The sequence below is a fragment of the Prunus dulcis genome, chromosome 1, assembly GCF_902201215.1.
Source record: "Prunus dulcis chromosome 1, ALMONDv2, whole genome shotgun sequence".
NCBI lineage: Eukaryota > Viridiplantae > Streptophyta > Magnoliopsida > Rosales > Rosaceae > Prunus > Prunus dulcis.
In genome coordinates this window covers 27350102-27372496 of record NC_047650.1, presented here as the reverse complement: position 1 = coordinate 27372496, position 22395 = coordinate 27350102, and the positions used below count along the sequence as shown (strand labels likewise).

At 40.8% G+C, this 22395-nt stretch overlaps 2 protein-coding genes and 2 pseudogenes across 2 annotated transcripts; 3 read left to right on the top strand and 1 right to left on the bottom strand.

The window, feature by feature from the left end:
- Positions 1-230: 230 nt before the first annotated feature.
- Positions 231-2292, top strand: LOC117617572 (annotated as a pseudogene).
- Positions 2293-5785: 3493 nt separating this feature from the next.
- Positions 5786-7294, top strand: LOC117617563 (loganic acid O-methyltransferase-like). Its single transcript, XM_034346996.1, has 3 exons — positions 5786-5941; positions 6017-6679; positions 6920-7294. The coding sequence occupies exons 1-3, from the start codon at positions 5882-5884 to the stop codon at positions 7292-7294; spliced, it is 1098 nt and encodes a 365-aa protein (XP_034202887.1). The 5' UTR covers positions 5786-5881.
- Positions 7295-7722: 428 nt separating this feature from the next.
- Positions 7723-9271, top strand: LOC117617557 (annotated as a pseudogene).
- Positions 9272-9352: 81 nt separating this feature from the next.
- LOC117616187 (vacuolar-sorting protein BRO1-like) lies at positions 9353-22171 on the bottom strand. The gene is made up of 8 exons (XM_034345428.1): positions 21284-22171; positions 19760-20710; positions 19501-19590; positions 18898-18966; positions 18433-18573; positions 17928-17976; positions 10490-10593; positions 9353-10256 (listed from the first exon to the last, which is right to left on the bottom strand). The coding sequence occupies exons 1-8, from the start codon at positions 21962-21964 to the stop codon at positions 9681-9683; spliced, it is 2661 nt and encodes an 886-aa protein (XP_034201319.1). The 5' UTR covers positions 21965-22171; the 3' UTR covers positions 9353-9680.
- Positions 22172-22395: the final 224 nt, after the last annotated feature.

The window sequence follows — 22395 nt, the reverse complement described above, 5'->3', positions numbered from 1 at the left end:
GTGATAATGACTATGGTTATTCTTGTAAAGCCATTAGGTTTAGCTTAAACCATTTGACTTTTTTCTTGATCAAAACCAAATCAAACCAGCCATTACGGTCCAAATCAACTGGTTTAATCAGTTTGGCATGATTGATGCCCAACCATTTTTATATTTGAGAATCTACATAAAAATGAAACAACCTGACTTTGTAACATAGAAAAGGCAGAGTCAAGCTTAAGTATCAGGACATGGCGGACTCCGTTGCAATGAATGGTGGCGATGGCCTGAACAGCTACAAGCAGAATTCCAAGTAGGGGTGGGCACGGTTCGGTTTGGACCGGTTTTTGCCTCAAATTAGAACCGATCCGGTACTATTCATGCGGTTTGGTTCGGTTCGGTTTTAATAAAAAAAATTCAAAAACTGCCCGGTTCGGTTTGAACCGATTTCGGTCCGGTTCCGGTTCCGGTTCGGTTTTGAACCGGATTATAAAAATTATTTTTTTAAATTGTTTTGTAATACAATTCTCAACTGAAATATTATTTTTTTACTTGAAAATTAACAAATTATTCAATTTCATATAAAAATAAATATTAAAGTGAGAAAAGAGAGATATTTTGACATTGAACTTGGATAAATATTAAGTTTTTTTTAGTGAAATTAAAAATATAGCATTAAATATAAATATATATTGAAATTATATTTTTTTTTAGTTTCACCGGTTCGGTTCGGCCCGGTTCGGTTTTTGAAGACATGGAACCGGATCCGAATCCGGTCCAAACCGGTCCGGTTCGGTTTTTGACCGGTTTTTGACTTTTTGGTCAACTCGGTTTTTTTCCGGTTTGGTTCGGTGTGGTTCGGCTCGAATTTCCGGTTTGCCGGTTTGAGTGCCCACCCCTAATTCCAAGTACCAGGTTTATATATGTCTCTCCCACTAAAACCAGGCTAGCTAACTGTTTATATTCCAAGAGACTCATATATTGTTTTTTATCCCTTGAAAAGTCGAGATGAAGTATGAATTTGTGATGATGAAAATATATAACTGACTTTGATGGTAGGGAGAGTGGTTTGATGAAGCAAAGGTCTTGTTGAGAAATAGCATCCGAGAAAAGCTCACAATTCATAAAAATTCCAATGCCACCACTATCACACCAGTATTTAAAATTGCAGAGACCTTGGATGTTCAGTTGGACCCAACACCTTTGCTTGTGTCCGTCCGGACCCTCATAGAAGCTGTGAAGCTTAAGTTCAAAGCTCAGGGCTTTGAAACCCAATTGCCAGAATTCCAAGTCTTCTTCAACGATCATGTTGCCAACGACTTCAACACTCTGTTTAAAGCCTTCCCAATTGACAGGACTTAAATGGCAGCCGGAGTTCCAGGTTCTTTCCATGGCCGGCTATTTCCTAAGGCCTCAATGAACTTAATGCACTCCTCTTTTGCAGTTCAATGGCTCACTAGGGTTCCCCAAGAAGTCACTAAAGAAGTGTCTCCGGCTTGGAACAAGGGAAGAATTACGTACGCGAGGAGTGAATCCAGTAAAGTTGAAGAGGCTTATGCTGCTCAGTTTGCGAGGGACATGAAGGCTTTCTTAACTGCAAGGTCAGCAGAACTGGCGGATGATGGGTTGCTGGCCATTCTCATGCCCTGCAGGCCAGAGCCAAGCCTCCCTTCAGAGTCAACGCTCATGAATATCTTGGAGTGTTTGGGAGATGCACTTGCAGATATGGTCAAAGAGGTAAAGGCCAGGCTCAAATTAAGTACTAATATCAATTTGCTACATAATTTTTTATCTTCCCGTTTCTGTCCTTTTCTTTTTGATACAAGCAATCCCAACTTGGTGCAAGGAGATGGGCTCACTACCTGGCCAACTGGTTCAACCCACGTCTACGTCTATTTCTGTCTTTTACTTGTGTTTTTAGTTAATGGCCGTATATTTGGTAATTGATTGCAGGGCTTGTTAAGTGAGGCTGCTGTGGACTCGTTCAATCTACCCATTTACGTTCCAAGTGCCAGTGAAGTTGAAGGAGTGATATTGTTGGGTACGAAAAACAAAAACCTTGGTTGTAGTATTGAGAGGCTGGAGGAAATGCGCTTCCCAGCAAAGCTTTCTAGTACTGAGGAGGTTCGAGTTTCCTGCTTTCATGCAAGAGCTGCAATGGAAGACAACCTGTGCAAGCATTTCGGATCCGACCTCAATGTTGATGAACTTTTCAAGAGATATTCGGACAAGCTTGAAGAATTCTCCAAGTCACCTCGGTTTGCTCGCATTAAGAACTTGGCAAATTTGAATGTCCTTGTTAAGCGCAATTAGTCTGCTGTAAAAGTAATTTATTTTGTTTGTGATGATATTGTTTCTTGAATCTGAATATAAGCATAAGCTAAGATGCTTTGTCCTGTTTAAGGGGCTTACAAGTTGAGTAGTTCAAAGAAATTATTCTTGCATTCAAGGTTTTATGTTCGATTTCTCTTTTAATATCGCTTGTATAAAAATAAAATAAAAGCACTGTCCTGTCCACCAAGTGAACTGATCAGCAGCTGTTAACACTGTGATATGTGACAAAGGAGGCAGGTGACATAGAACAAGACCCGTAAAATGTTGCATGCTTGTCTAAACAAACATTATTTACAACCCATAAAACAATTGAGGTTTAAGGACCGACAGGGCTGAGGTGGGTGGCATCTATTTTTTATTATTAATTATTGGGGCATCTAATCGCAAAATGTGATTGTGTAAGAGTGCTACTGTAAAGTATCCACTAGTATAGTAATTTGGAATAATTAGGTAGGGTTTTGGGTTCGAGTCTTAGTATTTGTGTAGTATGTGTGAGTTTAGTATATTATCGCACCTCTCAATAAAAAAGAGTGTTGCTATTTCCACTCTCTTGTCATATTTTTTCACTCACCATATAAATTTAAAAAAACACAATCCTTCCTTTCCACCCACCATTATTCCTAAAATAATCCTTTTTTTCCACCCACCATTATTCCCAAAATACCCTTTAATTATTATTTCACTTAAACTCACTTTGCTAGTCTCTCCTAATTCCCACCTCCAAGAACTCATTCTCTTTCCTCATCGACATTGCGCTAGTGTGGTTCTTTGCCCAGTATACCTCACTCACCGTCTGGACCTATGACAAGGCAAATGATAGATTCCTATTTTTCATATATAATCTACTATATTTGCATTATTTTCGTGTGAAATTGGTAAGTTTAATGTGTTTAGTGAAGATTTTATAGGCAACCGTTCCTAGCAAGGATTTGGAGCTAAAACTATGATTTTGGAAGCTTAAGGGATCAAAATAGGTAGAATTATTAACTCAACGAAATCTTAAGAACTCACTTTGTCATTTCATAAAACACGTAGAGTGCATCTGTGCATGTGTCAATTTATACCCACAATTGGTCTCAAATCAATGACCAACGCCAGAGAGTTTGAGTTAGAAAAGTTACCATCATTTTTTGGAGCTGAATTCGTATGTAGTTGTTAGCTGTGCAGCTGTCGAGATCAAATGTCAAAACCTATCGATTTTTGCTGATGAGCAAGCAAAATGCATACATACATGGAGGTGGTGGTATTGACTTCTTTTATTCAATTTATTGGGTTGATTCAATGATAAAGGAAAATGGTTAGTATCTTTGTATTACAATGGGTTATGAAGAAGAATTCTTTGATGAATTTGTTGAAGCACACAAACCTTGCCTAAACGATCTCATGTATTTGCCTACTTGTGGTGCTTATGGTCTATCAAGCGTCGCTGACTTACGGAGAAACTTGTAGATTATAATGGGCTGGAATTGAATTAATGTCACCTGGGCCTATCTAGTCTTGCCAAGATCCACTTAAACCGTAGTCCTATTTTCTTATTTTTTTCTACCCAAGCTCAATTTCCTAATTCCTTTTTTGAGTTGGAGTTAATTATTTCCAAATAACAGCCGCACCTTTTTTCTTTTATCGAAGTGGGTTTTGGCTTTCTCAATATTCCTATTATTCCTCTACTTCCTAATTATATAGTGTCTTTCCTTATTTCTGGAGGATTTCCTTGGCTTATAAATACAAAGCTTTAACTTAAGAGCCGGGACCATCTTTTCTACCATATACTTTTCACCATATTTTACTACACCCATAAATATATCAAAGAGTGAGCCAATTGTTTGCTGTTGCAGTGCTTTTGGAGCTTACGAAGGCGTTGCTGTGGAGAATCTGAAGATCAAGCTCATCGGCCAAATTGGTTTCATGACAACAATTATTTTGTTTTTCTTTTCTTTTGTCATGAACTAATTTTCCTTACTAGGGCTACGATGTAGCCTAACCTTGAATACTTAATTTTTATGGTTATATTAATTTCTGATTATTATTCCATGTTGATTATTTGTTACTGTTCTTAATGCATTAATGATCCAAACGGAGACTGAGAGGAGATGTTTGGTGTTTGCTTCTCATAAAAAATACCATGTATTGAATGAGTGCCCGAGAGGGACTAACATGACTCGTACAGTTTTCTTGCAGGTTCTCATAGAATTTAATGAGTTCTTGATTTTCTAAATCCGTTGCTCATGAGAGAATGGATTGTTAATTAAGAATACTTTTAGTTGAGTCCGAGAGCGGATATCAAATGAATTATGAGAAACCAACTGTCAACATGGGTAGTAATTAGGGTTAATTGGCTATAAGAATTAAGTGGAATTGGTTATGGTGAAATCAGATGCTCTAGTATCTAATCAACTTGATTTTCCACTGTTAATTAAATTGCTATTTTTCATATTTGTTTTAATTTAGTTTAAGAAATCAATCATTTTCATAATCAATTGTTCAAATAAATTTATGAATGAATCATAATTGGTACTTAAAAGGAAATTACACTCTTCGTAGGAACTACACTTCACTTATCTCTATATTACTTGTGCAAATTGTGCGCTTACAATAATTTCACAACAACAAACCTCAATGTTGTTCCACCATCCCAATCAAAGGCTCCAATTCTCCAATTTAAAACTTGTTTGGAATTCTCAAATCCCATCATGATATGATCCATATGTGTAGGCTGCAATTGGAGACAATATATTGGTATTGTTTCCAATTAATTGCAACACTTGCACATAGAAAAAGAAAAGGACCAAATTCAGAGTTTAACCCAATTCTTGTGAGCATTGACAAGAACTCATCGCACCTGCAATGGAAAATTAAAACTTTAACATCGAAACCCCACCCTCGACACTCCCCATTCTTATGTTCCTTGAAATTCTTGAAATTTTCATTTGTTTTCATGATCTGGGAGGTGTGTTAAAGGAAAGATAGACAGAGGAGCAAGCAACCCAGAAACCCAGAAAGTTTAAAGGAAGAAAGAATCATGTCTTTGGTGTTTGTTTGTGATGAGAAGATGAGAGCGAGGAAAGGGGAAGAGAGAGACAAAAAGATAACGACACTGCTAACCCCAGTTTAGAAATATAAAATATAAAAAATAATTAAAAGCCGACATGTCTGAGAAATGCAGGAAAATTTGAGGTTTTTTTTTTCTGAGTCATTAGAAGTTATTTTATAAAAAGATAAATTTGTATTTAAAATTTTAAAAATGAGATGAGTGAGAAAATAAAACCTTGGCTTCTTTCTTCAATTACATTTATCTTTCTTCACTGATTGGCTAGCAGTTGGATGGACCGCATGGCATGGTCGACCTCACATGCGTTCCAGGTGTCCTTTATGATGATAAGTGCGTTAGTTTCAAGTTCTAAATAAACACAAAGTTTTGGATGTTTTCAAAAGCACTCGGTATGTGTAAGGAAGAAGTCTGAAAGTATAAACTAAAAAAGTTATAAGAAAGAGATTCAATATCTACTGCTACCACATAACAGATCCCCATCACCATAACCATAGTCATACTGTAGAGAGCTAGAGAGAGATGGATGCAGTGAATGAAGGAACTGGACCACAAAGCTACACCCAGAACTCCTCCTATCAGGTTTTTTTCCTTTTCTTTTATTTTATTTTATTTTATTTTTCAAGATGTTAATCAATGTCCTGGTTTTTACAACAGAGAGGAGCTTTGGAAGCTGCTCAAGAAATGATCAAAGAGGAAATAGCTGAGAAGCTTGACATCAAACAACTAATTGCTTCCGATTCTTTAAACACATTTCGTATTGCAGACTTAGGCTGTGCTACTGGACCCAATACATTTCTTGCAGTGCAGACCATACTAGAAGCTGTTCAACCCAAATTAGGGTCACAAAATTCCCAAACATTCCCAGAATTTCAGGTGTTCTTCAGTGATCTAGTCTCCAATGATTTCAACACTCTGTTTAAATCACTCCCACCCCAAAGCCAAAGACCCTACTTTGCAGCTGGGGTGCCTGGTTCTTTTCACGGTCCCTTGTTTCCCAAGGCTTCCCTTCATTTTGTACACTCATCTTGTGCACTCAATTGGCTTTCACAAGTGCCGAAACCGGTCGCCGAAAGAACCTCCTCTGCATGGAATGCAGGGAAGATTCTCTACAGCAGCAGAGAAGTTACAGAGGCTTATTCTTGTCAATTTGCTAATGATATGGGGTTGTTTTTGCAAGCAAGAGCAAATGAACTTGTGGGTGGAGGGCTGATGGCACTAGTTATACCAGGTCTGCCTGTTGGAATTTTGTTCTCTGAAACCAGTAGTGCTTTGGAGTTTGAACTTTTGGGATCAACCCTGATGGGCATGGCCAACATGGTAATTAATCAGTTCATTGTCATTTTCTTTTTTTAATACAAGTGATGGTTTAATTACTCTAAATTAATTTAATTTAGAGAGAAGAAATTCGAACTTAGGTCTAAGAGGGCGTGGACTCATTGCCAAGATGAACTGACCAAACCAACATTTGCGTTCATTGTCATTTTCATAAAGACACAAAAGATGTATTTGTATTTTGAAATATTTAATTTCTAATTGGTGGCCGTGTTCTGCATGCAGGGATTGGTGAGCAAGGAGAAAGTGGACTGTTTCAACTTGCCTGTATATTTTCCATCACTTGAAGAGTTGAAGGCAATCATAGAGAGAAACAGAGAGTTTAGGATCATAGAGAGAAACAGAGAGTTTAGGATAGAGAAAATGGAGGCAATAAGCCACCCAAAGATGAAGACTGAGCCTAAACAGTATATTTCAGGCATAAAGGCTGTGTTTGAGGGAATCATTGGGAAACATTTTGGAAGTAATGTCACTGAGGAACTGTTTGAGCAGTGCTTCATCAAAGCCGCAAAGCCTTCAGTTCTTCTTCTGGACACAGATATGCCGACACTTCAGGTGCTGCTTGTAATTCTCAAGCGCAATGGGAATGGCAATGCCTAAGATTTGATGTTATTGGGTGTTTTTAGAAATAAATGAGTTCACCTTGTGTGGCTTAAGATTTTTGCTCTCTGGCACGGCCCACGGGCATTATACCAACAATAATCGAACCAGAAAAATGTTTTTTTGTTTGTTTAGGCAGAAGAAACAAGATAGGCCCAAAGGACAAACGGGCACTTAAGTCTAGGCCCAAAAACTGAAGCCCAAATATAGAAACAAACACTGCAATCCAAATCAAAACTAAAAGTGCTCATGTAGAATTCTGTAGTGAGGGACTCATCTAAGGTTTGCGATTGTATATCGAAAGAAGTAAGCTTGACAAGTTGACAAGCCTTGCAATGCATCTCTCTCATCTCTGCATGATTAATATATTTGTTTAGGTTTAATTTGCTACTGGATAAACTTGATCTCGAGTTATAATCACATCAACCATGGAGAATATCCTCCTTCCTTTATCTATAATCGTTCCCACGTTATTCATCGTGGCTCTCATTTTTCATGCTTTCAAGTTCAAATTATCCAATGCTTCTTCCAAAGCCAATCTTCCTCCAGGAAGTTTTGGATGGCCAATTATCGGTGAAACCTTTGCCTTCCTTAACCAGACGCAGGAAAAGTTTGTAGGGTACAGAATGTAAAAGCACCCTCCGAAACTCTTCAAAACCAACATATTGGGGGAGCCAACTGTGGTGTCTTGTGGCAATGCCGGTCACAAATTCATCTCTTCCAAAGAGGAAAAGCTGTTTCTGTCATGGAAACCACAGTCCATGCAGAAGCTCTTCCTATCAAAAAGTTGCTTCGGCTCCCACATCACGAGCAGAAGCTGTTCATATCAGAACTTCACCGGGTTTTCTCAAAACTGAAGCTGTGGTTCGAAACGCAGTGAGTATGGATTGTATGGTTCAGGAACATTTGAAGCTTCACTGGGACGGCAAAAGCAGAGTTGAGGTGTATCACCTGGCTCAGCTACTTGTGATGACTCTATCATCTCGCTTCTTTACTGGACTCCAAGACAAACAAGAGCGCAGTGCAAAGCTTACCAGATTGACCAATGTCATCACTTCAGGGCCGCATACTACTCCTCTGAATGTTGCAGGAACCGCGTTTTATCGGGCAATGAAAGCCGCGAATGCGATGAGGAAGGAGGTTATGCTGCTGATTAAGGAGAAGAAAGCAGCTATGTCCAGTGGTGCCAATGAGATCAAAATAAATGACATCATGTCTCATTTGCTGTTTAATCCGGATCCCACTGGGGGGTTCATGCCAGAGAATGAAGTTACTGATAAAGTTATGGGCTTGATGATGGGTGGATTTCACTCGCCTTCCATGGCTACAAGTTTCCTTGTCAAATATCTTGGTGAAGGACCTGACATTTGTGACAAAGTCCAAACAGGTATTTATATTTTATTAAGTAAAGTCTCCTTATTGATAACTTAAATTAATTCATTAATTACTAAAGATTTGGAATTAACCCTGCAGAACAATTGGAGATTGCAAGGTCAAAAGAATATGGGGAGACACTTAATTGGGATGACATAAAGAAGATGAAATATTCATGGAGCGTGGCACTTGAAGTGATGAGGCTGGTACCACCTCTTCAAGGAACATTCAGAGAGGTCATTACTGACTTCACCTATGAAGGCTATGCAATTCCACAAGGGTAGAAGGTGTATTGGTCCGCAAGCACCACAAACAAAAACCCCGAGAATTTCGGTGCACCGGAAGTGTTTGACCCGAGCAGATTTGAGAATGGAAAAGCTCCACAGGCTTACTCTTAACTTCCCATTTGGCAGCGGTCCTCGAATTTGTCCTGGAAAAGAATACGCGAGACTCCAGCTTCTCTGTTTCTTGCATTGCCTCGTTACTAGGTACAAATTTCAAGTGTTGAATCCATGCGCCAAGATTGCAGGCGGCATGAACCCAGAACCAGAAGAAGGGTTTCGCATTCGCCTCCAACCTTATATATGGCGTGGGGGCAATTGAGTCGTTTTCACAATAATCCCCTGCCTCCAACCTTGCATATTTTTAATACTAGAATATGATTTCATGTCATGCTTTCAGAAATCCACAAAACTGACTGTATTTCTTGATAAAATGATAAAATCTGGCCATAATAGTTCAAATACCTGAATTCATTATTTCTATACGTCTACAACATGTATTTAAAAATGCTCAAGCTATACACTGAAAAATGTCTGAACGAGAGACATGCACTTCACATGAAGGCATCAAGCAAACCACCAGTCAGTCACCCCGAAATATTCCAGACTTATATAGACTATACAATCTCAGATGACTGCATCTTCATTCTACCGGGAAATCATCCAAACGGCAAAATTAACAACACTTCATAAACAATCAGATTATATGGCGCATGGTATGGGCGCCTACACTATTGTTGCTTATAGTAGCCACCCTGTTGAGGAGGACGGTATTGACCTGGAATGGTGTAAGGAGGTCGAGGATGAGATCCCGTTTGTTGTGCATGGGAATTGTAGTATGGACCTCGCCACCCCGGATAAGCAGGTTGACCATAGTCATGGTTTGCAGGTGGCTGTTGCTGGGCCTGTGGAGGTGGGTATGGACTACCGGCTTGAGGAGGTGGGTACGGACTACCAGCTTGAGAAGGTGCATATGGACTACCAGTTTGAGGTGGCAGAACGTAAGGAGAAGGCATCTGCTGCGTTGAGCTATACGGGGGAGGGTGAGCATACCCAGCCATTGCTGGCTGCTCAGGAGGATGGTAGTATGGTGTTTGAGGACGAGGATCTGTTTGCTGTTGTGAAACAGGTCTCTGAGCTTGATGTCCGACAGAAGGATAGCTGTTGTTGTACGCGCCTGTGCTTTTAGCATCTTGGAAATTGAGGCCTGCCATTTGTTTGTGCACATCTTCAATCATTTCCTGGCACTGGATGTTTCTAGTCATCACAAAATCACTGCACTGCTGCTTTACATTCGTTATTGCATCCTGTTGAAAACAGAAAAATCAAATTAACCACCCACCAACGCTTATCGTGCCTCAGATAATGAGACTCTTTTTGCACAACATCGGAACATGAAGTCAGAGAGACAATTCTCAAATACAATCATGTGAAGATGATAGCATGCTCTCAAATAAGACACCAGAAGAGATCAAACCATAACTACAAAAATAGTGTGCTCGAATAGCTATAAAGTGCACAGCACACTGTTGAAAATTACCTGGAGAGTAACATAAAACTTTAACCCCTCGTTTATGTTGTCCTTAATTTCGCGGAACTTTGCTATGGCAGCTTGAATCTGCTTGTAACATTTCTCACGAGATGCTGTGACAAATTGAGAAGGAATCAAAAACAAAACAAGCATGAATAAGAACGCAATCCATTAAAATTAAAGAAGTAAAACTTTAGGCCGTAACAAAGCTGGAGGACCTTCTTACAAACACATCCAAACATAGAGTACAGAAAACGACCCAACATAGAAGAACGCTTTTATAATGATAGATTTTGAGATATCAACATGGACAGCAGAACAGGTAAGAAGAACAGATGCAAATTTGAGAAACATCTTATAAGCATATAAAACACCCATGTTGGACGTGACAAAGACATGAGTTCGTTTGAATATGCAACATTCCAGATTGTGAATAAATGATGCAACCTTCCAACAACGTGAAGAGGAGGAAGCATTCCTGAGTTGCCATATATTCCTGTACTAGTTAATATGATAATCAGCTTAAGAAAATTAGAGACATTTAGTCATATACCCATTCTTAGCACTAAAGATATAGATAAACCCCACACCATTTAATTTATATAAACAAACCCAAAAAATGACAGCTGGCCCTATTGAATTTAATTTTAATTATTTTTTTTTTTTTTGAATAGAAACATTTTTATTCAAATTGTAAGGATCAAAACAAGACATTTAGACTGTAGATAAACGAAAACACTAGCCGACGAAAAAGACACAAGGCCACTCAACACCTAACTAGCCAACCAAACATAAAACAGCCCCTTATGATACTACAGCTAGCAGATTGCGCATAATTGAAGGATAGGGTACATCCTTAAAGGCAGGGGAAGTTGATGCCCAAAGGGCAGCCCAAAACTTCACTCTATCCCATAACTCTGCCACTCCCACTCCCTTATAATCCTCAAAAATTCTCCTGTTACGTTCCAGCCATAGGTTCCAAACCACTGCCTGCATCAGACTACCCCAGAGAACTTTTGCCTTCTTTCCCCTTCCCAAAGCATCAATTCTGATGGAAAAAAGTTCAAAGCAGCCTTCTGGTATTACCCACACCGTATTAACTTCTTGCAATAATGTTTCCCACAACTTTAGGGAGAAAGGGCAATGAAGAAGGAGATGGTTCACGCTGTCCCCTGCCATATTACATAGAGCACACCAGTGAGGGCTCATGCACAAATAGGGACAACGTCTCTGTAAAGTATCCCCAGTATTTAGTTTTCCCAACACCGCTTGCCACACAAAGATCTTAACTTTCAGAGGAGTCTTGGCCTTCCAAATTTGAGTGTACGGGGGAAAGATCTCCCCCTCACCACAATTCTGAATATGAGAACAGAAAGAATGACAGGTGAATAGACCAGAGGGGTCAAACTTCCATATTCTCTTATCCAATCTGGAGGTGAACAACCTCACACCCTCCAATAGATCCAACAATCTAGCCACCTCCGATATCTCCAATTCATTGAGATTCCTTCTGAAACCAAAATCCCAGCTGAGAATGAGCCCATCCGAGCTCGAAAAAGAGGAAATATTGTGGTTTTGCTTCCTGGACAGATTGAAGAGTCTTGGGAACACCACCTTCAAAAAACCTCCCCTGCTCCAGTCATCCTCCCAGAATCTGACCCTAACTCCACATCCTACCACAAAAACACAACCTTGAAGAAACAAATTATAGCCGCTAGAAATGTCCCTCCACGGGCTGCGGCAAGATCCCCGAGTTGTAGGTTTAGCATCCCACCCATTTGTATCCATTCCATAAATGCTTCTGATCACTTTATGCCAAAGAGCATGAGGTTCATTAGGAAAACGCCAAAGCCATTTTGCCCGCAAAGCCGCACATCTAGCCCTCAACGAACCCACCCCTAACCCTCCACAGAATTTTGCCTTGCCCACCACCTCCCAACTCACAGCGTGGTTACATTTCCCATCCAAGCCTTCCCACAGAAAATCCCTCATAAGCTTCTCGATTCTATTGGCTACTCCAATAGGAATCCGGAAAAGGGACATGTAGTAGATAGGAATACTACACAACACAGCCTGAATCATTGTGACTCTTCCCCCTTTGGATAGGCAAGCTCGCTTCCATTTTTGTAATCTATTCTCCACTTTTTCCACAACGGGATCCCAAAACTTGATCGCCCTGGGGTTCCCACCTAGGGGAAGACCCAAATACAACATAGGCCAGACCCCCACTTCGCATCCCCACGCCCCAGCCATCTCATTCACCATCCCTTCTTCAAGATTAATTCCAACTAGAGAACATTTTGATTTGTTGATTTTCATACCCGACACAAAACAGAACAATTCCAGAATTTGAAGGAGATTATTCCAGTACTCCTCTTTATCCTCTATGAAAAAAATGGTATCATCAGCGAACTGAAGGTGGGATATCTCTACCATCCCATTCCCAGGGGAAAGTCCATGAAACTCATCAGCATCTTGAGCTTTCTCCATAATTCTGCTTAACACATCCATCACCAAAGTGAATAGGAAAGGGGAGAGCGGGTCTCCTTGTCTCAGACCCCTAGAGGCACGAAATTTACCCCTTGGTCTTCCATTAATCATCACAGAAAAGTTAGCCGTCTCAAGGCAGCCACGAATCCAGCTTCTCCACCTGTCCCCAAATCCTTTTCTAATCAAAACCTCATCAACAAATCTCCATTCCACGTGATCGTAGGCTTTCTCTAAGTCAATTTTGAACACCATTCCAGATTTGTTAAGCCTTCGACTTTCCTCCACCACTTCATTGGCAATCAAAGCTGCATCCAAAATTTGCCTACCCTGCACAAAAGCACTCTGATAACTAGATATAGTGCTGCCCAACACTTCCCGCAATCTAGAAGCCAAAACTTTCGACACCATTTTGTACAAACTTGTCACTAGGCTGATAGGCCTAAAATCACTAACTTTAACGGATTCCTTCTTTTTGGGAATGAGGCAAATGAACGTCTCATTCGTGATTGCATTGATTATACCACAGTTGAAGAAGTCCGCCATAACTTTCATAAGATCCTCTTTCACAATATCCCAGCAAGATTGAAAGAGAAGCATGGAAAATCCATCTGGACTTGGCGATTTATCAATCCCACAGTCGAAAACCGCCCTTTTAACCTCCTCCTCTTCAAAGGGTCGATCCAACCATTCAGCCTCCTCAACACTAATTGCATTCCAATTCAGACCTTCCAAGCACCACCCCGCCTCTACATTGCTGCTATATAGATTTTTGAAGAAATTAATTATCTCCAGTTCTATTTCCCCTTCACTGACAACCACACCACCGCCCGCTACTTCCAGCTTCTGGATAAAATTTCTTTTTCTTCTGCCACTTGCTATACGATGAAAAAACTTGGTGTTGCTGTCCCCATCTCTTGCCCACTGGATTTTCCCCCTTTGTCTCCACTTCACCTCTTCTTTGTGAACTAAGTCACTCACCATAAAGTATAAATCTTCCCTTTCTTTTCTCAGAGTGTTATCTAACCCTCCCTGCCCTTCCATCAAATCAAGAGCAGCAATTCTAGCCTCTGCCTCTTTCTTTGCAGAGACCAAATCCCCAAATACTTCCTTATTCCAGACCTTTATTTTCTGTTTTATAGTCCTCAGCCTTCTAGAGAACTTGTAACCCTCCCATCCGTTAATCTGATCTCCCCCCCACCACTGTTTGAATTTCTTCTTAAACTCCGGGTGTTCTATCCACATATTTTCAAAGCGGAAAGGGCCAGGACCCCATTTCAAAATAGAGGTGTCCAACATAATTGGACAGTGATCAGAGGTAACTCTTGCTAACGCCGTATGTTTAACATGGGGGAAGGAATCTTCCCATTCTTCAGAGAAGAGGAATCTGTCCAGTCTTCTGCACACTGCGTTTTCCCTAAAATTAGACCATGTAAAGGAAGCATTCAATAGGTTTGGGTCTCGCAGGTTAGTGTCATCGATAAAATCATTGAAAATCTTCATACTACTTGTCATCCTACCTCCGTTAGATTTCTCAGATACAAACCTAACCACGTTAAAATCCCCCCCAATACACCACTTGTTACCACACAAACCGAACAACCCCGCTAATTCCTCCCAAAATCTTCTTCTATCCCTAGGATGACAAGGGCCATAAATACCTGATAGCCACCAATCCCCCCCAGAAGCGTCCAAAATTCTTATAGAAACAGAAAATTCCCCAATTTCAAAGTCAGAAATGGAGGTAGTTTGAGAATTCCACATCACCGCAATCCCACCAGACCTACCCCTTGAAGGGGCATACACCCACTCTTTGAATCTAGAACCCCAAATACCAGCTGCAAGTCTTCTATCAAAAACTTCTTTCTTAGTCTCCTGCAAAATAACAATATCTGGATTTATTCTTAACAACTGCTCCTTCACCACCACCCTTTTCCTTTTGCTCCCAAGACCTCGCACATTCCAAGATATGATCTTCATTTATTTAACTTGACCTCCCTCATAAGCAATTTAGACTGCACACTATCCACTTCCGGTTCGACCCTAGTCGAGCACCCTTTCCTTTTCCTGCCAGATTCACCATTTGATCGGCTAGATTTCGAGAGGCACCCAAGTGATAACTGCTTCCTAATGGGAACCATCGTGAGATTCAGTTTGGCCATAATCCGGGAATGTTTCTCCTCCCCAAGCCTCTTTCTTCTGCTGTAACTCACAAATTCAACTTCTTTAGTCTTCTCCCCTACCACCCCATCACCATTGCCCCCCTCAATGTCATCTGAATTCGAATGCCCAACCTCTCCGCCCCTTTCCTTACCTGGCACCTTATCGTCTTCCTCACAATTTTTATCCTCCAGCTCGCCGTGGCCCTCTAAAACCATCCCATTAGTCAACCCATTCATAATTCTAGCCACAGACCTGTCGTCACTTTCAATTACATCAACTGTCTCCTCCACCTCAGAAGGGAGATCGTCCTCCTCAGTTCCAGCTGAAGCGATTGATCTGCCATCCACAGAATCGCACGATTCGTCCCCCTGTCTATCTTCAGATATAGTTGCAAACTCCCCTCCGTGTCCAGGTCGCACATCATGAGTTGAGGAGGCGCCCCGTCTATTAGATTTAATGCTTCTTCCACTTAACCTACAGAACTTGGATCTAAATCTGGTTTCCTGTTGAGCGGGCCCAGCCCAACTCACATTACCCTGAAAGTTTGGTATTGGGTCGCAATTACCACCAGGCCCAGAGTTAGATACAGTTTTAATTGCAGGATTTGGCTCAGAGATGGCTTCCAAAACAGGCCCAAATTTTGGACCTGAATTAAAGGCCCATGCGCAGGATTTTTTAACACCCAAATTGGTTGACCTTCTGGCGAGATCTGCAGGCAGTTGACAAGACTTCGTAGTTGGCTCCAGCTGTGGGGCCAGCAACCCAGGTAATCTGCCGATCCCACAGATCCCACTTCCGCATTCCAATGTTCTAGCCGCCAATCTATCGCAATCCTTCTCAGTCCCTATGAAATTCCGCTTCTCGATGTGATTGCCCCTTTCCCCCTCCACGTGGGTTGAAAAAAAGTCCCCATGATTGAAAAGACCGCCACCGTCGCTTGATTCCACTGGTCTCCGGCCACCCGCCATTTTAGGCGGAGGGAACCAGGAGTTTGTGGGCCTAATCGCAGGAGATATAGGTCTAATTTTCACAAAATAGGACTCAGATCCTTCATTGAGAATCACAATCTCGGGAAGAAATCCAACTTGATTTTTCCTGGTTTTGATTCTTGCTTCGAACAGATACTTGAAGTTTTCCGTTCTCTGGTCCAATTCAATCAGCCCCCCACATTCATTCCCAATACGTTCAAAGAAATCTTTTCTCCACCAGTGCATAGGAAGACCAGAGACCCCAATCCAGCCTCCATAGCTAACAATTTTAGGGATATTATTTTCCAGACCACGTTCCCAACTATATAAAAGTACGTCTGTTTGTCCCTCCACCGCCAGCTTACCAGTGTTATTAACTCTAAAAGCCTCCTCTTTACTATCACAAACAAAGAAGGCCCTGTTAATCTGGTATGGAAATAGTTCAACCTCTTTATCTAACCAGCTTGTTAGGGCCAACCTGATATCACTCCAGGATTGATGTAGAACTTGCCTCTCACAGGCCACCACCCAACTCCAGTTCGAGTTCCCAACCGTAGTGTTGTTCTCAGTAGCCGTCCTTTCATGCCCATTCTCACTTTCTACCGCCTCCTTGTAAGTTTTACCCACCGATCTACCTTTGCCACTCGAAACGGCACAATCATCTTTGGCCGCTGGGTTGACCATGTTCGAGTTGATCCTCCCCGTCAATATGGTCTCTAAGTTTTCTTTCATTGAGACCCATCCGAAGTTGTTTCGACCCTGAGGAACAACCACAGACCTAACTACTCCATGTACGCATTTCGACAGTCGCATGTGAAGACCCTTTCCATTATTAAGCTTTTCCATCCACACTTGAAAAGAATCTCCCTTGTACTGTCGAAAAAATCTCTGTTCTTTATTTTCCAAAAGGTTCTGCAGCTCTCTGACCAGCCAATTCACACATCTAAGCTCAAGAGAAACATGGAACACACGCGCTCTACCCTTCTCAGTAATCAAGATTGATCCTCCATAGGAGAGGTCGTCAACCTTGATTCTGAATTCCTTTGCTTCAATATTAAAGAACCTGGGCAAGTGTCTAACACTCACCGCACCCCCTCCCACTTTCTCTCCCTCTCTCAGTCCACTCATAGCTCTACACTCCGAGGGAGGCACCTAAATTACTTTGATGCCCTATTGAGTGTTTTGGGTTTTTTTATGAGGTTTTGGGGTTGGGCTTGTTTTAAGAAATCAATGGCAGTTTGTTATGTTGTAAATGGGCTTTGGGTGAGTTTCTAAAGTCCATTTCATATAGGGTTTTTTTATAAATAATTTGGGCCCCTATATTGGGTATAATAGTGAATCTCCCTAAGAATTATAAGAAAAATGATTGAGATCTCAATGCGGAGGCTTTTGGATAGTCACTGTCTTCCCCCCCTAAAGGAAAAGAAAGTTTCCAGGTTGAGAAACCAGTGAGAACCTTAACAGCTAGACAAGCACCCTCACCCAGCCTAAGCACATCATGGTCAACATGGGGTAGGCTAAACTAGCATGTAAACAAACAAGAAGGCAGATAACCATAGTTCATCTAACATAGTCAAGAAACAGGAAATCTCGTACTTGTGCTTGTCTCAAGCCTCAGGTGAAATGAACTAACTTTGTTGACCAGCTAACCTCATTGGAATTCATGTTATGATCATTCTTGTAAAATAAAAGTATCCAGACTTCCAGTTCAAAACTAGCTTTGATTGCACTACCATACTTGAATGACTCTCATTCAATAATGCATCAATGAACCTTAAAGCATATAAACCATAACAAACAAGTTTTTTTTAATTATTATTTAAGCCCACCTTTGTAATCTTCAAGGTTGAAGATGGCAGCAAACTCATCATTTTGGGCCTGCAGATGACAACAATCATTTTGATCATGAGATGGGTATAGAGAACTAGATCCAGTTCCACTTATTTAGGAATATTATATAAGAAGATGAAGTTTGTCCCCTAATATTTAGAGACCCTACATATATCTGTAAAAGTCACACTCAAAGGAATACTATACATGATTTTTCGAACTATAGAATGACTGACAGGTCACGGGTAATCAGAAGTTTCCATAGCACGTAGCTTAATCTGACACATCCATCTCAACTATCCAAAAAGATAGTGTGTGTGTGGGTGTGTGTGTCTTCTCTCATAAGACCTCCTCCAAGATGTTAAAAGGAATTGAACCTTGGACCAGCACATCAGAACCACAATATAAAAAAATTGCTCTTTTGAAAATTCAAAATGAGTAGAAAAAATGATATTGAAGAAACATGTAAATGAAAGTCCAACTAAGATTAAATAAGAAATAGACCTGGATTTGCAGCAATAATTGTTCTTGAGCCTCAATATTTTGGGCTATGTCTTCGCATATATGATCATATTTTGATATCTCCTTCCTGAACAGATCCTCATAGGAGCCAGTTGATGTCATCAACTTAGGAAGTATATCATCCTGAGGACATATATAAATATAAGCCCAACAAAGCACTAAACTTAAGAACCAAGGCATCATTAACGATTGAAAAAGCTCATCCATGAAGTGCTACAGTAGCAAAGAAACTTTTCCCAAAAAGTTGCATTCAAAATCAAAGTAAGATTAAATCTACCAATCAAGGAATTATTTATTATTTCAGGAAATCAATCCAGCTAGTTAATAACAGAATAAGGTAAGAAAAAGGGCATCTCAAGAAAAGAAAATTAAAACACAAAAAGAGGGGAGGAAAGAACAATAAAGGCATTAACAAGCAAAACGAATATAATCAACTAATCAATGCACCTTTCTTTTCATCTCTTTAAGCATGTCTTCAAGACCTGCTCGTTGAGCACCAAGAGTTTCCAATTGCCTCTGCATTGAGCACAAAAATTTAAAATGTAAAAGTATTCATTACAAAACTAACAATGACCAAACCAACTAAGGTTGCACAAAATTAACCTATTTTCCAATACAATACAACAGGGTCAACTTCATATAAGGTTATATATACAAATAGATATATGGGACACCCATAAGCGCATACACAAACACATACACAGTTTAACAGATAATTAAACTAATAATACATTATAACTATACTCTCGTTAGTATGAGATCAACCACTAAACTGTCATGAGGTTATAATCATTTCCTTTTAAACATTATAATGATTTGAAAGCAAGTAAGAGGATGGAAAACACTACCTTACAAAAACACTAGCACTTGCATCCACTAAATTATTACAAAAATTACCACAACTAGGCAAGTATCTGAAGAAAATAGGAATGGACCACCAGCAAGAAAAGAATGAGCATAACAGAAATATGTTAAAACATACAGGAATAACCATATAAGTCAACTCATGTAACCCTTATAGAGATGAACTACAAAGGGGGGAAGACTTACCAGGCTCTGCTTCAGGGCCCCCAAAATAGCATCTTCATTGGCATCCAAAGACATTATTGGCCTTGCCAGAGTTGGGAGGGCAGATTCAATCTGAGAGCAAAAACAACATAAAATAATTTACAAATACATGGCACTAACAGTAGATAAAAAAGTTCAATTCCACTGGACACAGAGAGAGAGAGAGAGAGAGAGAGAGAGAGGAGGAGGAGGAGAAGAAGAAGAAGAAGAAGTGATATATATGAAAAAGAATGAGAATTACCGGACGACGATCAAGGATTGACATGAGAGCTGAATGCTCTCTGACTGAGCGCTCAATCCGAGCATCACTATCTGCAGCTTGCTTCAAGTTAGCTGCGAACCTGTTTAGCCTATCCTGTAAGTTCTTTGTAAGAGTGCTTGACTGAGGCCTCGTCCATCGGGCTCCAAATTGGCTTTTAAACTGAGCATCTTCTCTTGCCTCTTTCTGCAAGAGCTCCTCAATGTGTATCAGAATCTCCTGGTTCACCCTTCTCAAATCCCTGAGCTGCTGTAACTCAGCTTCCAAACCAGCAGGGCCCCCACTTATCTGCACTGCCTCCACATCTTCTTTAAGATCTGTAGGAAGAGTAAAATTCCCTTCCAATGCAAGAATAGACTCTGGAAGGTCCATTTCCTTGAGCCTCACTCTGGTCAGTTCACTCGCTTGTTGCAACTTTTCTGCTTGTGTTCTGATAATGTCATCAACCATTTCAGTGTATCTGGAAAGATTTTTAGCACTACTATCTGGAACAAGACTGGCAAACATCTTCTCCTTGCTCGCATCTAAGACCTCATTCATCGCCAAAGGCTTCACCATGGAAAATGCTGGAAGGGGTGGTAAGGAACTAGGGGAAGGAACCCTCATGAGGTAAACTCTATCATTCTCCTTCACAGCCCTCTCCAGATTACGGTTAAGATTGGCCTCTAACTTGCTAATTGCATCCAGAATCTGTGCAGCAGCCCCTTTTGTGGATTTCTTAGCCTCAGATAAAGCACTGATCCCACTCTTTAACCGTGCAATTTCTTCTGCAATCTCTTCTTTCTCATGCAGCTCTAGACCATACCTATAGCAAGCTTCTGCATAAAAGAGAGCTGCCTTTAACTGCATGTGTGAGATCCAGGCCCTGTCAAAATGCTGGTTTAAAGGCGGAACATTGCATGCCGCTAAAGCTTCCTCGTAATACAGCCCAACCTATAACCACATCCATGTCAAATCAATTTTGAGCAAAACCAAGCGGATCATTAAAAATGATAGAAATATGAAACTTAATTTCTCTACCATCATATGATTTAATCACGTTGGAGAGACCCAAAACATAGTAGTTCAGAAGAAACTAAAAGTTACAATTCCGAGAATATCAATGAAGTATATAATCTTCAGTGCAATGTTGTCAATATGATATTTGCTAAAAATCAGCTAAAATCCACTACCTGCAAACAGAATACAGGAAGCAATCGGTTTTGCCATAGCCATAAGACCCATTTCATACCTGCTATTATTTTAGTTAAAGTACACTTTTTTCTACAATAAATAACGTCTGTAATCCCCACTGCACACAACTTGTGAAATAAAAGAAAATTAACATTTCATAGCAGAATCGCCTACTCAAACAAACCCATATGCTGCAATTCAACCAATCACACAATACTTACCAACACACTTCTAAGTTCTTCCTAGTCTATCAAAACCCAATTCAATCGTTTTCACCAATCACTCGAAAACCCCACTTTGAAATCAATCAAATAGATACAATAGAACCCTCACCTGCCTCGAGATCTTCGCGCAAACACCCGGCGTGCTCCCTTTGGCTATGGTATTCTCAAAGACGCATTCCTGCGCCTGTGCCAGCATCAACCTCTCCAACATCCCAGCACACTCCACCGACAAATCGACCGTCGTCGAGCTCCCAATCGATGCCTTGGTCGCCGCATTGTCTCGCAAAAACGCGAACGCCCCGGCCGAGGCAATAAAGGCGTGAGAAGCCAGCCGCCGACCGTCAACGGTGGCGCGATCGTAGGAAAGCCCAATCTGACTATACACAGCGCCCAAATTGAACAAAACGGCAGCCTTTTCCAAGTGGATGTTCTGCTGGGAAGCCTTTTGCTTGTTTTTAAAGGCGTCGTGCCAAACGAAAGTGATGGTATTGATGTGATCCTTATCGGGTGAGATGGGGAAGCGGGTCTCGACGAGGCAGAGGGCTTTGTAGTAATTTTGGAGGAGGTCGCGGCGGGTAGTGAGTGATGGGTCGGGTTGGCGCTCGAGGTCGGAGCGGAGCTGTTTCACCGTTTGGAGATCGTCTTCGAGGTTCTGGGCTTCGCGTTCGGAGTAGTTGAAGGCGATGTAGTTGCGGAGTGGGCGGTAGAGCTCGATTTGGGTCGTCTTCTTCTCGAAGATGGCGAGCATGACGTTTGTGGCGGTGCCTGATGTGGAGGCTGAAGACGCCATTATTGGGACTTCGGAGTTTGCTGAGATTTGATGAATTCAAGGAAAAAATAAATGAAAAAGATGAAGAAGAAGATGGTGAAGAATATAGACTTGGGAGTTTTAACGAGTGAAATTGACCAAGTCAGTCTGCCACTCTGCCTTGTGCGGGTTGTTTTTCTTTTCCTTCTCCACAAAGGAAACTTAAAAATGGAAAATCTGTGATTTTGTTTGATTTCTACATTCGTTCTATAACGCCATTTTACTTTGGTAAAAAAAAAAAATTATTTAAACAAACTTTCTTTTTCTTTTTTCTTTAAAAAACATAAAGGGAAATTTCCTTTACTAGCGGGGCATTATAGTCCTTTCATTTTACAAAATCAAAATTATATATTTGCAAAAAATTAAGAGTCGGTGTGCCGTGCGCGTCCCTGTATTTATACACCCCCCCAAGG

Coding starts and splice junctions, on each gene's coding strand:
- LOC117616187 (XM_034345428.1), bottom strand. CDS start 21,964: ATGGCGTCTTCAGCCTCCACATCAGGCACCGCCACAAACGTCATGCTC. Junction 19,591..19,759: donor CAATCCTTGATCGTCGTCCG/GTAATTCTCATT, acceptor TTTTGCTCTCAG/ATTGAATCTGCCCTCCCAAC. Junction 18,574..18,897: donor TTAAAGAGATGAAAAGAAAG/GTGCATTGATTA, acceptor ATATGTCCTCAG/GATGATATACTTCCTAAGTT.
- LOC117617563 (XM_034346996.1), top strand. CDS start 5,882: ATGGATGCAGTGAATGAAGGAACTGGACCACAAAGCTACACCCAGAAC. Junction 5,942..6,016: donor CCCAGAACTCCTCCTATCAG/GTTTTTTTCCTT, acceptor TTTTTACAACAG/AGAGGAGCTTTGGAAGCTGC. Junction 6,680..6,919: donor TGATGGGCATGGCCAACATG/GTAATTAATCAG, acceptor TTCTGCATGCAG/GGATTGGTGAGCAAGGAGAA.